Raw genomic sequence first — 17,532 nt, 5'->3', positions numbered from 1 at the left:
ACCGAAGGCTATAATGGTCCCATGAGTCTGGGATTATGTAAGTGTCCTTGGAATCCTCTCTCTACCAACGTCAGGAGTAACTTGTAACTCAACACTGATACCTCTCATGGCCCTAATGTTGAGTACCAGGATAATGTCTTCCAAAGGATTCCACATTCTTTTTATTTCAACTATGTCTTACATGACCCTGAAAGGGCACATAACATTCAATGTACAATCTAATACTCTCTTAAGCAGTGAATGCATTTTCGGTGTCATGATTTGTAAAATAATCTTAAAAGCTAAGCTCCCGACAAATATATAATAATTTTCTCAGGACTCCCCAAATTAGATTTATATTTCAAGTAACAAAAATTGGAGAACTGACCACAGAGTCAAATGATGATTATGAAAGAATGTAGGACATGACATGAGGGAAGTTCTCAACCCACAAAAAGAAAAGCTTTTCTGGGGCTGATGGCATAGAGCTTGGAGAGCTTGAGAGAATAAAGTTAGGGTGAGGATGCTTCCTCTTGGGGGTGGCTGTGTAAGGGGATAATGCTAATGAAACCATTTCTTATGAACCTCTTTTTATATGGAAATCTAAGGGGAGACCTCCTCACAGGAGCCTCATGCCAAAAAAGGGGTGTTCACGCTGAGTGGAATGGCAGTAGGGTATGGTGAGGTCCATCAAGGCTGGGATTCTAACAGTTCCCTACAGCCTGCTCATGACTTGCAGGAGCTTCAGAACTTAATGCTCCATTTGGGTTCAGGGACAAGGCTACAGTTTGAATGAGAAGGAAAGACAGTGAGTGCAGACCTCACGATAAGAAGGAGTATCAGGGACCTGGGACATGGGGAGACACCAAAGGCAGACAGTAGAAGGACTTAGGGTCACCAGTTGGAGGTCCCTGACCTCACTGCCATGGCTTTACATGACCATCTGCTGTATCCAAATCCAGATATCACCCAGGAGAAGGAAAGATGAATGGGGAAAGAGAAAACCACTAAAAAACTAAGTCCTTATCCAACTGACTAAGCTTTGAACTGGATTGTGAAAATGGGATACAAATTCCCAGAACTTGCCCCTTCCCAAAGAAGTCACTCTATGGACTACGTTTAACAGGATAAGTTAAAATCAACTGTCTTCTCTAGGCAGGCTGGGGGCTCAAGAACAAAGTTGGGTTTAGTTATTAAAAAGATAGTTACGTGCTGGGGAAACTGGACAGCTACATGTAAAAGAATGAAATTAGAACACTTCCTAACACCATACACAAAAATAAACTCAAAATGGATTAAAGACTTAAATATAAGGCCAGACACTATAAAACTCTTAGAGGAAAACATAGACAGAACACACTATGACATACATCACAGCAAGATCCTTTTTTGACTCATCTCCTAGAGAAATGAAAATAAACAAATGGGACCTAATGAAACTTCAAAGCTTTTGCACAGCAAAGAAAACCATAAACAAGACGAAAAGACAACCCTCAGAATGGGAGAAAATATTTGCAAACCAAGCAACTGACAAAGGATTAATCTCCAAAATATACAAGCAGCTCATGCAGCTCAATATCTAAAAAACAAACAACCCAATCCAAAAATGGGCAGAAGACCTAAACAGACATTTCTCCAAAGAAGATATACAGATTGCCAACAAACACATGAAAGGATGCTCAACATCACTAATCATGAGAGAAATGCAAATCAAAACTACACTGAGGGGCTTCCCTGGTAGTGCAGTGGTTGCTGATGCAGAGGACGTGGGTTCGTGCCCCGGTCTGGGAGGATCCCACATGCCGCGGAGTGGCTCGCCCGTGAGCCATGGCCGCTGAGCCTGCGCGTCCAGAGCCTATGCTCCACAACGGGAGAGGCCACGACAGTGAGAGGCCTGCATACTGCAAAAAAAAAAAAAACAAAAAAAAACTACACCGAGGTATCACCTCACACCAGTCAGAATGGCCATCATCAAAAAATCTACAAACAATAAATGCTGGAGAGGGTGTGGAAAAAAGGGAACCCTCTTGCACTGTTGTGGGAATGTAAATTGATACAGCCACTATGGAGAACAGTATGGAGGTTCCTTAAAAAACTAAAAATAGAACTACCATATGACCCAGCAATCCCACTACTGGGCATATACCCTGAGAAAACATAATTCAAAAAGTCATGTACTACAATGTTCATCGCAGCTCTATTTACAGTAGCCAGGAGATAGAAGCAACCTAAGTGTCCATCAATAGATGAATGGATAAAGAAGATGTGGCACATATATATAATAGAATATTACTCAGCCACAAAAAGAAATGAAATTGAGTTATTTGTAGTGAGGTGGATGGACCTAGAGTCTTTCATACAGAGTGAAGTAAGTCAGAAACAGAAAAACAAATACCGTATGCTAACACATATATACGGAATCTAAAAAAAAAAAAAAAATGGTTCTGATGAACCTAGGGGCAGGACAGGAATAAAGATGCAGACGTAGAGAATGGACTTGAGGACACGGGGAGGGGGAAGGGTAAGCTGGGACAAAGTGAGAGAGTGGCACTGACATATATACACTACCAAATGTAAAATAGATAGCTAGTGGGAAGCAGCCGCATAGCACAGGGAGATCAGCTCGGTGCTTTGTGACCACCTAGAGGGATAGGGAGGGTGGAAGGAAGACGCAAGAAGGAGGGGATATGGGGATATATATATACATATAGCTGATTCACTTTGTTATACAGCACAAACTAACACACCATTGTAAAGCAATTATACTCCAATAAAAATGTTAAAAAAAAAAGTTACCTCTTTGTTCTCAATAGCTTGTGACTGCCCAGTCTATTACCCATTACTCAATCATGAACACAGTGCCTGCCCTCAAAGAGCTCAGCACCAGAAATGGACACATGAGTAATAAGAGTGGCAGGTGGAAGAAAGGGTGTGCCCAAGGGGAGTGTGGTGGCACCGAAGAGAGAATGGCGACTTCTGTTGTGCTAGGGTGAAGAGGGAACAGTCTGGGAATCTTCCCAGAGGACGTAACACGTACAATGAGTTTGAAGGACATAGGACCTTATGGCAGGTGAACAAGAAGAAGAGCATCCCTGGAAAGGGAACACCGTGTGCAAAGGAAGGGAGCATGGAAGAATGAGGGGGGAGGTAGTGTGTCTGTCTGCCTGCGCGTGTGTGTGTGTATGTGTCTATGTCTGTGTGTCTTTGAATTCTACATACTCTGCCACTGTTGGGACAAAGGGACAGAATCCTAGAGCAGGTAGACAGGGAAAAAAAGGGGGTAACAGGGAATGGCAGGTGAGCTCTTCTAAGAAGTGTGGGCTTTATTACTATACACACGCATATTATGATACCATAATATACCATTAGATAGGAGTGGTAAGCTATTGACAGGTTTTAGGCAGGAGGTCTGTTCAGATTTCTAGAAAGGTGACCTTGGTAGCAGATTGGAGGGTGGACAGAACAGGAAGACACAGGGAGCTGGACACCTGTTAGGAGGTGTTGAAGCAATCGAGAGAAGCAGGGTCAAAAAGTCAAGAGTCCTGAGGATGAAGAGTCAGGGACAGATATGGGGGACTTTTATGACATAGAATCGACAGGAATTTTGTACCAACTGGATAGAGAAAGTTAAGAAGAAACAGAGTCTAGGGAGCTTGTAAGTATAAGAATAGCAATAAAGTTCTTTGATCCTCTAAAGCTAAAGGAGCAATAGACATGCAAGGCACTGTAACGCCTTCATCAGAACCACTTCTCAGCCTGGCTCCTGTCTCAGGGAGGCACATGCTTTACTGTACTGCAAGTACACTATTAAAATTCTACCCAGAGAACATTTAAATTAAGTGCTGGGTGATGATCCAAGCTAAGAAAGGGTGTGCCCAAGGGGAGTGTGGTGGCACCGAAGAGAGAATGGCGACTTCTGTTGTGCTAGGGTGAAGAGGGAACAGTCTGGGAATCTTCCCAGAGGACGTAACACGTACAATGAGTTTGAAGGACATAGGACCTTATGGCAGGTGAACAAGAAGAAGAGCATCCCTGGAAAGGGAACACCGTGTGCAAAGGAAGGGAGCATGGAAGAATGAGGGGGGAGGTAGTGTGTCTGTCTGCCTGCGCGTGTGTGTGTGTATGTGTCTATGTCTGTGTGTCTTTGAATTCTACATACTCTGCCACTGTTGGGACAAAGGGACAGAATCCTAGAGCAGGTAGACAGGGAAAAAAAGGGGGTAACAGGGAATGGCAGGTGAGCTCTTCTAAGAAGTGTGGGCTTTATTACTATACACACGCATATTATGATACCATAATATACCATTAGATAGGAGTGGTAAGCTATTGACAGGTTTTAGGCAGGAGGTCTGTTCAGATTTCTAGAAAGGTGACCTTGGTAGCAGATTGGAGGGTGGACAGAACAGGAAGACACAGGGAGCTGGACACCTGTTAGGAGGTGTTGAAGCAATCGAGAGAAGCAGGGTCAAAAAGTCAAGAGTCCTGAGGATGAAGAGTCAGGGACAGATATGGGGGACTTTTATGACATAGAATCGACAGGAATTTTGTACCAACTGGATAGAGAAAGTTAAGAAGAAACAGAGTCTAGGGAGCTTGTGAGTATAAGAATAGCAATAAAGTTCTTTGATCCTCTAAAGCTAAAGGAGCAATAGACATGCAAGGCACTGTAACGCCTTCATCAGAACCACTTCTCAGCCTGGCTCCTGTCTCAGGGAGGCACATGCTTTACTGTACTGCAAGTACACTATTAAAATTCTACCCAGAGAACATTTAAATTAAGTGCTGGGTGATGATCCAAGCTAACTCAACCCTGGAATTTTCCCCTGAAACCTCATTTTAGTCTCTCTCCTGCCCTACTTTAAATCTGGCCATTTCTGCAACAAGAGCCTATTCAGTGGTATTTTATATAGGTAGCCAACTTATAAACTTTCTTCATAGCTCTAGAACCTACGGAGGGACTAAGAGCTGCCATTTTGTCAGCAGGATCAAAACTCAGCTGTGGATTTAAGAACAACAAAAGGATCAGACTCGGTTGGTGCCTTTTGTTCACTAAGTGTCAGAGTTTAAGAACTGTCTGACTTGTGGTTCAAAGAAACATATAAATAAACAGCTCAGGGCACCTTTACAGGAAGAGGTCCTGTGAAGCTGATAAGCCCACCAGCAAGGTTTTAAAGGGCAGCCTGTGGGTTACAGGGAAAGGACTTTGGGTACCTGGATATAAAAAAAAAAAAAAAAAAGGAAAGCAGGCACATACTGACAATTGTCTAATCAGAGTAAATATTTAGTGAGATGGACTAAACATTTTAAAAGCATGATAAGGAACTATATTTAAATACATCAAATAAAATAATCCCCTTAGAGTTGTAAGAAAGCAGCCAAGCCCCCTACCCCACCCCTGAGGGTTGGCACCTGCAGCCTTTTATTCCTGCCCACCCTGCCAGCCATCAGACTCAAATACAGAGGTAGGTCTCCATCCCTGCATTCCTCCCAACGCCCTCAGCATTCAGGAAATGTGGCAGCTGGATGCATCTAGAATTTAACGAGCATTTTACTCCAAACCAAGAAAAATAGAAAAATCATTTACATTCCACATCTATTTTCTAAAACATCTTTGAAAATTGATTCAATCACAGTATGTGCATTTGCTATGACGGCCATAATTTCAAGCAATAAAATGTTCCTTGCTCAATAAGCCATCAACTTTCCTCCACGTTATTAATGAATGGCCCATGCAACACAATCACCAGACCTTTATTCTAGTCAAAACTGCAACTTTCAAGTAGGTTCTATACTGGCATGTTGATTTGCCCTAGTCAGATGGCAGAATTAAGAGGAATTTCTTTTCAGTGCTCTTTTGTTTGGTTGACTTTATCTTTCAAGGGTGTTAGGGTCTACAGAGGGCATAAAGCAAAAGTCAAGGATCGTCAAAATTACTCTGGAACATGCCTTAGGGAGCACCGTGTTGGACACTGCCCACCTCTCAGGAAGGCCAAGCAACATAGTTTTCCTCCACACTGTTGGGAGAGATTGTGTTTATTTTACTGATACCAGACAAAGTCATTGGCCTGCGCCTAGAAGAATGACAACGATGTCACTTGAAACTCTGGAGCCCCAGTCGGGTGGGTTGGGGGGAAGATGTTCACACTATGAGAGGCAGGAGGGCCCCAAGACTCCCGCCTCCCATTTCAGCCTCTCTCCAGGGCACATGCACAGACCGGTGGTTGGGCAGAATTGCTCCCACACCTCAGCTCTTCACGTTCTCTTGCTTTTGCTGAACGCAGAGAGCACATAAATATCGGATGCACCTCGGTTACATTTCACAGTTCTTCCCTTCTCCACTCCCAACTGTTCTGTACTTTCCTCCTGACCCCCAACACTCCAGTGACTCTCATTCTAGAACCTGGCCAGAACCTGCCATCTGAGTCACTGTTCAGTGCTCCAGGGCTTTCTAACCATCTCTGGCCAATCAAAACATGCCAGAGCTACGTTCCAGGCCATCAGTGTCCTGCTAGGACCCTAACTTGTTAACGTGATAAGCTTGACTCATGCCACAATATCAATGGGTGAAAATGGTTTTAAGTGTTAACTTGCAATGATATTGGGTCCTAGACTGGACTTTCTAGGGCCTTATATAAATGCAAAATCTGAACAGAGATATCTTTTCTCCCCCCTTCTGGCTTAGACACTGAACTTACACAAAGACCTCTGAGAGGAAAAAACAGGTTAAAAAATAATTCTTTTATCTGGTTTTAAAATATAAGGAGATTTTTTTGTTTTTGTTTTTTTTACTTGACATTCTCATTTACTAACACTCTAAACTCTTAACCATTTTAAGTTGAATGTGATTCAGGCTGAAATAGTATTTACGGGCTGAAGGTTTTATACTGAAAGGAAAAGAGAAAATGTACTTCATGTCTTAGCACATACTAGGTATCTTTTCTGAAATATGGTGCTTTTTTTTATATGAGGTTTTTAAAATTTTATTTGTTTTATTTATTTATCTTTGGCTGCGTCGTGTCCTCATTGCTGTGCGTGGGCCTTCTCTAGTGCAGTGCGCGGGCTTCTCATTGCAGTGGCTTCTCTTGTGGAGTACAGGCTCTGGGCGTGTGGGCTTCAGTAGTTGTGGCACACAGGCTCAGTAGTTGTGGCTCACAGGCTCCAAAGTGCAGGCTCAGTAGTTGTGGCGCACAGGCTTAGTTGCTCCATGGCATGTGGGATCTTCCCGGACCAGCGATCGGACCCGTGTCCCCTGCATTGGCAGGCGGATTCTTAACCACTGTGCCACCAGGGAAGCCCCTGGTGCTTTTTCTTAAAAGTCTAATTTCTTATCATGTTTCATTTAGGTGAGACATAATAGAACTTACAGATTTTCCAAATTTAATATTAATTTAGAATAAAACTTATTCACAAATTTTCCAAAACATTATTATGTATAAGTGTTTTCTGTCCATATTTGTCTCCTATAGTAGGTGTCTGTTATGCAAGAAGGCTTTGGTTTGCTTTCTGCTAACAATTAGTAATTAATTTCTGAAATGACATTTTTATTTGCTTTTGTTTTCAGAGTTGTGGTGATTTAAGAGGGTTATTAATAACATTTTTCTATCCTCAAGAATTGCTCTGTGGAAAAGCTTCTCCCTGGTCCTTACATCACATTCAGGCAAGGAAAGAGCAAAGGCAACATAAATTTAATCTCAATATACAGGATAAGGGGAGCAATATTAAACAGATCATAATTTTATTGTGCAAGTCTCCTAAAGCACTCCTAAAAAAGTTGCAGACGGAGCAACATGGTCAAGGTGCTGTGTGGACTGTCATTATCTTCCAGCTGTGTGTGTGTGTGTGTGTCTGTGTCTGTGTCTGTGTGTGTGTGCGTGTGTAATCAGGAACTGCTGCCATTTTAACCAGAGATCCCAAGTCTGTATTCCCCGGACCCGGCAGACAGCAACAGCACAGGATGGGAGGAAAGTGCTGAAGTGTTGTCCTCCTCCAGTTCCGCCATACAACTCGTGTGGGACCATGGGCATGTCACTCCTTTGGATATCTGTTCCTCAGCTGAACACTAGGAGAGGGACAGAAGGAAGGCCGAGGTCCCTGTCAGTTCTAGGAGCCCAGGAATCCCTGTGTCTATAAGCATACTGGAGGCACTGGACATACCTACCCCAGCTGCCTGGCATGGATGGCCCATTCCTGGACAGAAAAGATTGAGGACATCTGGTTCCCCATGCCAGCAACTTTGGCATGGGCCAACACAACCTGCAAAGGGCATAATATCAGCATATTGTATTGCTGGGGTATGAATAATCCAGTGTGCCAGGGCAACCTCATTATCTGTACTTAGTCACCCTGAAAAAGCAAGAGACAGTCGCAGGGGAGCATTTGCACAAGGCTCAGTTCATAGTTCTGGGCTCTTTCTCATCTTTCCAGGCCATGTGTGGCCCTTTCTGGCTGCCTTGGCTGTGCCTGAGGGACTAACATTTGGTCACTCCTCATCAGGAAGAGCAATTATTCTCCAGGTGGTGGCAGGTCTGAGCAGCCCACCTACTCTCCTGGTAAAATGGAGGGAGGGAAGGTCCCATTTCAGGCCCTGGAAAATCCCTGGAAGTTCAGTTTTCTATATCCGAATGCAGAGTCTTTGAGTCGGTGGTAAAGTGAAAAGAAACTGAAACCTCTCGGTCACTGTACTTACATTATTAAATTATAATGAGGTTTAAAACACTGAGATCTTACAGAGCTTAAGAAGAATACACTCAGGGCTTCCCTGGTGGTGCAGTGGATAAGAATCTGCCCGCCAATGCAGAGGACACAGGTTCAATCCCTGGTCTGGGAAGATCCCACATGCCGCAGAGCAACTAAGCCCGTGTGCCACAACTACTGAGCCCATGTGCCACAACTACTGAAGCCCACGTACTCAGAGCCTGTGCTCCACAAGAGAAGTCACCACAATGAGAAGCCCGCACACCGCAACAAAGAGTAGCGCCCGCTCTCCACAACTAGAGAAAGCCCGCGTGTAGCAAGGAAGACCCAAGGCAGCCAAAAATAAATAATTTTTAAAAAAAATTTAAAAAAAGAATACAATGAGGGACCCTAGAAACAATACTTTCCATATCTCACGAAAATGAGCATTAAAATATTAATGTTATTCTAGAGCTTCATTGGCAGGATAAAATCTATAATATTCCCAGGGAGGGAGTGGGGAATAATAAAATCCAAAAGGTGATACTATGAGAATATGTTATGTGACTTAACCAGCCAACTAAACAGACAAAGATGATTTCTGAAAACCAAAACCCCTTACATCTTTATATTCTGAAGAAGGCAATTGATGTGACAGAAATGTTCCCTGCAGATGATTCCATTTGAATACAAGTGAATTCCCCATACATTGTTGCCACGGCAGCCAGTATATATTGCCTCATGGCCAGGCACTCCCAGAGCCACGTGGAAGGTTTTCGACAAGAGACCCCAGACAGTGAATTGAGGTCTGATTTCTCCTTTGTTGCTTCTCTCTTAAAGCTTTCACACATGTCTCCGTGCTCGTGGATCACACATGTGACCTCAGGCATGGAGGCTGGTTCAGAGGGGCAGAGTCCAGGACAGATCAGGGTGGACTTATACCCACCCTGAGGCAATACAATAGACCTGTCCTAATATACTAATTTCATATGTTGTCATTGTGTCTTTGCCATGTTAGTTCCATGGAGGAATTGTATTTGTGGGAAAGGGACTCTTTTGTATCCAGTTACACACATTCATTCCCATTAAGAAGGCAGAAAAAAGGCAAGACTACACTGGATATAGTGGTGCTCCCTTCAGATTCTCTCTTCAAAGCAGACGCTGCCAGGAATATCAGCTGCTCCCTGCTCCCAAGTCCCAGTGGCACCTCTCACCAGAAATAGTGCCCAACTACAGGGAACTGCCTCCCCCAAGGCCACACCCCCTCCCAGGGTGGCATGCACCAAGTGATTGGCTCTTACAGAGATAAAATCCAGGACAACCCTACAAGAGGATCCCAGGTCTTCTTCTCCCTGAGGATGGGCTGAGACGTCTGCAACCACACTGATGTTTAATGTCTCCCTTGCCCAATCCCACCTTCCTTGCACATCTAGCTCCTGTAAGAACTCTCCAATAAACCTTCCATACACAATTCTCAGAGTCCGTTTTCAGGAAACCCAACCTAAGATGAGGATAAATGAACATGAATGGGCTGATTCAAACTTGGCAACCAAGTAAACCTTGGGTTAACAATTTTTGAAAATGAGTTGCATCAATTGAAACATATTTTCTATGAAATTTTCCCAGCCTAGGGTAGAAAATAACCTTTTCCAACTGTGTTCCTGTACTCACTGAATTAGAAGAAGATTATTAAACCTTACAAGCAGAGAAACGTGCACATTTTCAGCACACAGCCTACCCATAAGAACGTGGAGAACACCACATCTGATAAGGTACCTGTGCCATGCAGGAGAGACCGCCTCCCCAGATGTGCATCTTACACTATTTAGGCAACAATGAGTCTGCTCACCTCTGGTGCTCTGTTTGAATTGCTGGTTACCCAATGGGAGCCTCTTACCTCCAGGACCAGCCACAGCTGTCCTCCCACACCGTGATCTGCTTTGTAAAACATCCCATAAAACTTTACAACGTTGGGGTGATTCGGAAGAAACTGCAAAATGTTGTATTCTGCCTCAATCTCCTCATCCATATCCTACACAAGGTAAAAAGTGCATACTGGATTCAGTATAATGTGCAAGGAAGGGTACAGGAATGATATCACGATCAAGTAACCATTTAATAAAGCATATGTAGTCTGTGTTTTTAATGTAATCATTACCATATCTTGAAAATACCTAACAATGGACATTCAGATACCAACTAAAGCCTTCTAACTGTTATATCAATAAATGTCTTCATTATATATTCTTAATAATAATATTATAAATATCTTTTTTAAAATTTAAAAATGTCTGAATTTTCAAAGCAATTAAGGAGAAGTAGCTCAAAGGGACCCAACCAGGATAGGACACTTACAACTTCACTGTGGTAAACAGTGCACAGCATTATAGGCTCAGTATTCAGTGCTCTGAAATAGGATGCCAGGCTAAGATGACTGAATACCACAAGTCTGGGTCACTTTGTAACTTACAGAGAGATCAGCCTCTGTATAAACCTAACAAATCACTCTTTCCAAAAGAATAACATTTGAAGAGTCCAGGGGACCAAAATCAAAACAATAGTAAAATGGACAAAAGAGAAAATCAAGGGAAGTTTTAACTCCAAATGGGGTCCCTTCATTCAGATAGGCTAAGGAGTCATAACTCATTTTGAGATTTCATGCCAAGTTTCATTATCCCTAGAAAATCATCCCAGAACAAAGAAAGAAGTTGAAAGCTCAGTGTGTATGAAACACTATATTGTGGTTATAATTTATAACTGTTACTTACACTGATTGGATCTAGAATTTTTACTGCAGCCAGGCTCCCATCTCTCTTGTTAGTTACTTTGTAGACCTTGCCATAGGTGCCTTTACCTATGGTCTCTACAATTTCCCAGGTATCTGTGGGATCTGGAAGCGATTCAAGTCCAAGCATCGTGGCGCTGTAATGAAACAATCCATACAGATGTTTCCTAGTGGGAAGAAAAGTTTGTTATGTGCAACAGATCACAGGATTAGTGGCACTAGGCTTTTGAAACAAGAATATTTTTATTTCTTCAGAATTCAATGGCACATTAAAAGGATCACACACCATGATCAAGTGGGGTTTATCCCAAGAATGCAAGGATTCTTCAACATACGCAAAACAATCAATGTGATACACCATATTAACAAACTGAAGGAGAAAAACCATATTATCATCTCAATAAATGCAGAAAAAGCTTTCAACAAAATTCAACACCCATTTATGATAAAAACCCTAGAGAAAGTAGGCATAGAGGGAACTTACCTCAACATAATAAAGGCCATATATGACAAACCCACAGCCAACATCATTCTCAATGGTGAAAAACTGAAAACATTTTCTCTAAGATCAGGAACAAGACAAGGCAGTTGTCCACCCTAACCACTATTATTGAGCATAGATTTGGAAGTTTTAGCCACAGCAACCAGAGAAGAAAACAGAAATAAAATGAATCCAAATCAGAAAAGAAGAAGTAAAGCTGTCACTGTTTGCAGATGACATGATACTATACATAGAGAATCCTAAAGAGGCTACCAGAAAACTACTAGAGCTAATCAATGAATTCGGTAAAGTAGCAGGATACAAAATTAATGCACAGAAATCTCTTGGATTCCTATACACTAATGATGACAAATCTGAAAAAGAAATTAAGGAAACACTCCCATTTACCACAGCAACAAAAAGAATAAAATACCTAGGAATAAACCTACCTAAGGAGAAAAAAGACCTGTATGCAGAAAACTAAAAGACACTGATGAAAGAAATTAAAGATGATACAAACAGATGAAGAGATATACCACATTCTTGGATTGGAAGAATCAACATTGTGAAAATGACTATACTACCCAAAGCAATCTACAGATTCAATGCAATCCCTCTCAAACTACCAATGGCATTTTTCACAGAACTAGAACAAAAAATTGCACAATTTGTATAGAAACACAAAACACCCCACAAAGAAATCTTGAGAAAGAAAAACGGAGCTGGAGGAATCAGGATCCCTGACTTCAGACTATACTACAAAGCTACAGTAATCAAGACAGTATGGTACTGGCACAGAAACAGAAATATAGATCAATGGAACAGGATACAAAGCCCAGATATAAACCCACACACATACGGTCACCTTATTTTTGATATAGGAGGCAAGAATATACAATGGAGAAAAGACAGCCTCTTCAACAAGCGGTGCTGGGAAAACTGGACAGCAACATGTAAAATAATGAAATTAGAACACTCCTTAACACCATACACAAAAATAAACTCAAAATGGATTAAAGACCTAACTGTACAGCCAGACACCATAAAACTCTTAGAGGAAAACATAGGCAGAACACCCTATGACATAAATCACAGCAAGATCCTTTTTGACCCACCTCCTAGAGAAATGGAAATAAAAACAAAAATAAACAAATGGTACCTAATGAGACTTAAAATCTTTTGCACAGCAAAGGAAACCATAAACAAGACCAAAAGACAACTCTCAGAATGGGAGAAAATATTTGCAAACCAAGCAACTGACAAAAGATTAATCTCCAAAATTTACAAGCAGCTCATGCAGCTCAATATCTAAAAAACAAACAACACAATCCAAAAATGGGCAGAAGACCTAAATAGTCATTTCTCCAAAGAAGATATACAGATTGCCAACAAACACATAAAAGGATGCTCAACATCACTAATCATTAGAGAAATGCAAATCAAACCTACAATGAGGTATCACCTCACACTGGTCAGAATGGCCATCATCACAAAATCTACAAACAATAAATGCTGGAGAGGGTGTGGAGAAAAGGGAACCCTCTTGCACTGTTGGTGGGAATGTAAATTGATACAGCCACTATGGAGAACAGTATGGAGGTTCCTTAAAAAACTAAAAATAGAACTACCATATAACCCAGTAATCCCACTACTGGGCATATACCCTGAGAAAACCATAATTCAAAAAGAGTCATGTACCAAAATGTTCATCACAGCTCTATTTACAATAGCCAGGATATGGAAGCAATCTAAGTGTCCATCAACAGATGAATGGATAAAGAAGATGTGGCACATATATACAATGGAATATTACTCAGCCATAAAAAGAAATGAAAGTGAGTTATTTGTAGTGAGGTGGATGGACCTCGGATCTGTCATACAGAGTGAAGTCAGAAAGAGAAAAAAAAATACCGTATGCTAACACATATATATGGAATCTAAAAAAAAAAAAAAGGTTCTGAAGAAACTAGGGGAAAGAGTGGAATAAAGACGCAGATGTAGAGAATGGGCTTGAGGACACGGGGAGCGGGAAGGGTAAACTGGGATGAAGTGAGAGAGTGGCATGGACATATATACACTACCAAATGTAAAATACATAGCTAGTGGAAAGCAGCTGCACAGCACAGGGAGATCAGCTCAGTGCTTTTTGACCACCTGGAAGGGTGGGATAGGGAGGGTGGGAGGGAGACGCAAGAGGGAAGAGATATGGGGATATATGTATACATATAGCTGATTCACTTTGTTATAAAGCAGAAACTAACACACCATTTTAAAGCAATTATACTCCAACAAAGATGTTTAAAATAAAAGAGTATTTTTATTTCTTAACCAGCAACCTTGTGCTACTTTTCTCTCTATCTCTTTTTTTTTTTTAATTTCCCCCTTCTATTTTAAGTAGATTTTTTAAAATGAGGGGTATGAAGCCTCCTTAAGGAATGGGGGTAGAAGATGGAGGGGTGGGCAACATGACTCTGAAACATCTTGAAAAACACAGTTCTAAAAAGGGAAATTATATCCGCACAGCAGGAGGGAGTAAAAGGGCCAAAGAAGATGTCTAGTCATGAGCAGACAATTGTCGTTCTAAGTTGCGGACTGGTGGTGCTGCTGCAGGGAAAATAGCTGAAAGCCAGGGGTCTGAGACTATGTACCCAGGTTATAGTAACCTTGACCAGACCTCTCTGATGGTCACTAGAAACTAGTGTCTATGTGCAAAGTCTGGGCTGTTAAGAAGGAGGATCTGGTGCCTGTACCAGGCACTGAAACCATGTACAAACCCTTGTGTCCCTGTCCTTTGAAGCAGAAGGCTTATGTTTAGTCTTCCAGGCCTCCCTTGAGTCTCAAAAGACTGGCTCAAGAGTTAATGATTAGGAAATGTGAAGATGTAGAAACAAAGAACAGCTGTTGGGCCAGGAAATTGGTAACAATTTAGACTATAAATCCACCACATAGCAGAATCACCAAACTCCTAGTTCCCTGAAAGGTATGGACAAAGGCCTGACACACATTCTTAAGCTGTTTTTACAGGAAGCAGAGCCCCACCAGATGAAAACTGCTGACCACAAGAACATAGACCCTGGACCGGTTGAAACCAGAGGTTGGTGATGCTTGAAACTTCACCTTGATGCCAACCAATCCAAGAACTGTGCACAAGCTGATCACACACCCTGCAGCTCCCTCCCTCACACTGCCTTTAAAACCCCTTCCCTGAAAGCCATCAGGGATTTGGGGTCTTTTGAGCATGAACTGCCCATTCTCCTTGCTTGGTGCCCTGCAATAAATGCTGTACTTTCCTTCACCACAACCAGTGTCTGTAGATGGCTTTGCCATGCCCAGGTGATCAGACCCAAGTTTGGTTTGGTAACAGCATCAGTCAGTGCACAGTATCCATTGCCATCCAGGTCTTGGGTCCTGCAAGGATTAGCCAAGCCCAGATCCCATCCATACAGCAACAGCCTACTGTGGGAACCACACTGAATGGTTAACCAGAAGCTACAAACTCACTCTGCCTTAGCAGTACTCTCCTGAATAAGGACATGGCCCTGTGGAATTTAAGTACCAGCAGCAAGCTTGGCAGGCAAACAAAGTCACCCGAGACTGATCCCACGAAAAAGTCCCTTCAAGTGTAGTTACTCCAAGGCTAGAAGAGGGGTCCCAACTCTAGGCTGCTTCTAACCCCAAGGGAGGGACCATCAGCTCCAACACAAACAGCCACAGCATCCAATCCCCATGCTGTGGCTTGGTGTCCACCCAAGGTGAGCACTTCTGCCTCATGCTGGGCAATCCAATTTGCACTTCTAATTCTAATTATCTTCTAAACTGCATTCTCTCAAGACACAGCCTTTTGACTTGGAACAAAAATCCGTTATTTAATCCTTACCCTTTCTGATGGGGGCATTTCAAAGATATTGAAAACCATTACCAAAACAAAACAAAACAAAATCTCAATAGCTGTTGTGTTGATACTGGAAGGGAATCTGTCTTTCCAGAGTTCACCTGGCAGGCATACCGTGCTCTAAAGGGGTCTCCAACCAGCACCTCAAGAACCCAGGCCAGGCTCACACTGAGTTGAGACAATGACCCTAAAAGGTCAGCTGGTCAAATGACTCCTGCCTTTCATCCGCTGGTTTCAAGATTCTAACTAACTCTAACCTTTCCTCCCAGCCAGTGTTTCACAAAATCCATCTTTCTCAGCAAATGCTTCACAATTCTTGCCATATGTGTACATTACCTGTGCTATTAGTTACTAAATACATTTAAATTATTTGCTTTTTCATAGAAATAAATGTCTTTTTAAAAAACTATTTTGGGCATGCCGTGCAGCATGCAGGATCTTAGTTCCCCAACCAGGGATCAAACCCGTGCCCCTTGCAGTGGAATTGTGGAGTCTTAACCACTGGACTGCCAGGGAAGTCTCATAAATGTCTTTTAAAGGCACTTTATATCTCTACCCTAAATCATTTGCCATATATAAAAATTAACAGCAAAAAGATGATTATGCTAAAAACAACAATTGTTCAAGTCCAGCCAGATACTGCTGCCCTCTGTTCTTTTGCAAAAAGGGAGATCATGGAGTGATGGGGTAGAATTAAAGCCTAGTACAAACTTTTCCCTTAACGTCATCAGAAGACGTGAAAAAGAATTAGCAAGGGAACAATTTTGTCACTATGTGATTCAGTGTCCTTTATTGCAAGATCACCAAAACCTCTGAACACCTTGAGAACTGCTCTAGGCTCTGCTTCTACAGGAGCAAAAAGCAGGACCAGCAGGGGGTGCTGGTCAAGGCCAGACAAGTGGGGGTGGGGAGGGTACTGGGATGTCCTTCCTGGAGAGAAGAATCTGGCCCATCAGCCTAGACGGGATTACGTTACACTTACCAGGACAGTCCCTGTTTCCCCACTTGCATCTGGGCTCAGCGCCGTGACACAGAGGCACTAAGTCAGACTGCCTTCATGATCCAGGCCCTGCCCTGACCAGCCTGGAGACCTGCCTATCTCTCTGGGCCTCAGTTTCTTCATCGGCACGGTGGGGCTGCCGCTGCCACCCACTTCACAGAGTTGCTATGAGGCTAAAGGGATGAAGATAAAATAAAGTGAGCACAGTGAGTGCCTGGCCAGTGTCACCTGCCATCACTAAGGCACGGCACCAAGTCCTGCTTTGGAATGGGCAAGGCTTAACACAGTTTCTTGCTCTGTTTTATTTTACCCTTAGCCACAGACAAAATGAGAAACATATTCATTTTGCTCCGATCAGTTATTAGTTTCAAACAACTGGCTGGAACTCGGTGTGTGCAAGTGAAATTAAATCATACCGTGTGGCAGCAGGAGAGGACCCTGGAGGCCATTGAACCAAGTGGTTTTTCTAATGATTTTGGGCCACGAGACCCTTTTGTTACATTAAATCTCACTTAGAAGGCTGATGGATGAGTTGAGAGAAGCAGTGCCACTCTGGCTGAGAGAGGCTAGGGAAGCAAGTGTCTGCCCTGTGCCTTCCGTGGGAGACCAGCAGGGTGACCAACCACCCTGGTTTGCCTGGGCTGCTCAGTTCAGCACTGCAAGTCCCACGTCCTGGGAAGCCTCAGAACTAGGCAAACCGGGATAGTTTGTCGCCCCAGTCT

The 17,532-nt window shown here is 42.7% G+C and overlaps 1 protein-coding gene across 1 annotated transcript in view; it reads right to left on the bottom strand.

The window, feature by feature from the left end:
• Window positions 1-17,532, bottom strand: part of MYO3B (myosin IIIB) — a 408,816-nt gene that overhangs the window by 373,720 nt on the left and 17,564 nt on the right. Inside the window, exons 4-5 of the mRNA XM_065880146.1 lie at window positions 11,421-11,604; window positions 10,550-10,684 (exon numbers count right to left, since the gene is read on the bottom strand). Of these exons, the coding sequence (XP_065736218.1) occupies window positions 10,550-10,684; window positions 11,421-11,604 (319 nt within the window). The remainder of the gene's footprint in view (window positions 1-10,549; window positions 10,685-11,420; window positions 11,605-17,532) is intronic.

Source organism: Phocoena phocoena, chromosome 7 (genome assembly GCF_963924675.1).
Source record: "Phocoena phocoena chromosome 7, mPhoPho1.1, whole genome shotgun sequence".
Lineage (NCBI taxonomy): Eukaryota > Metazoa > Chordata > Mammalia > Artiodactyla > Phocoenidae > Phocoena > Phocoena phocoena.
This window is presented reverse-complemented; position numbering and strand designations above follow the sequence as displayed.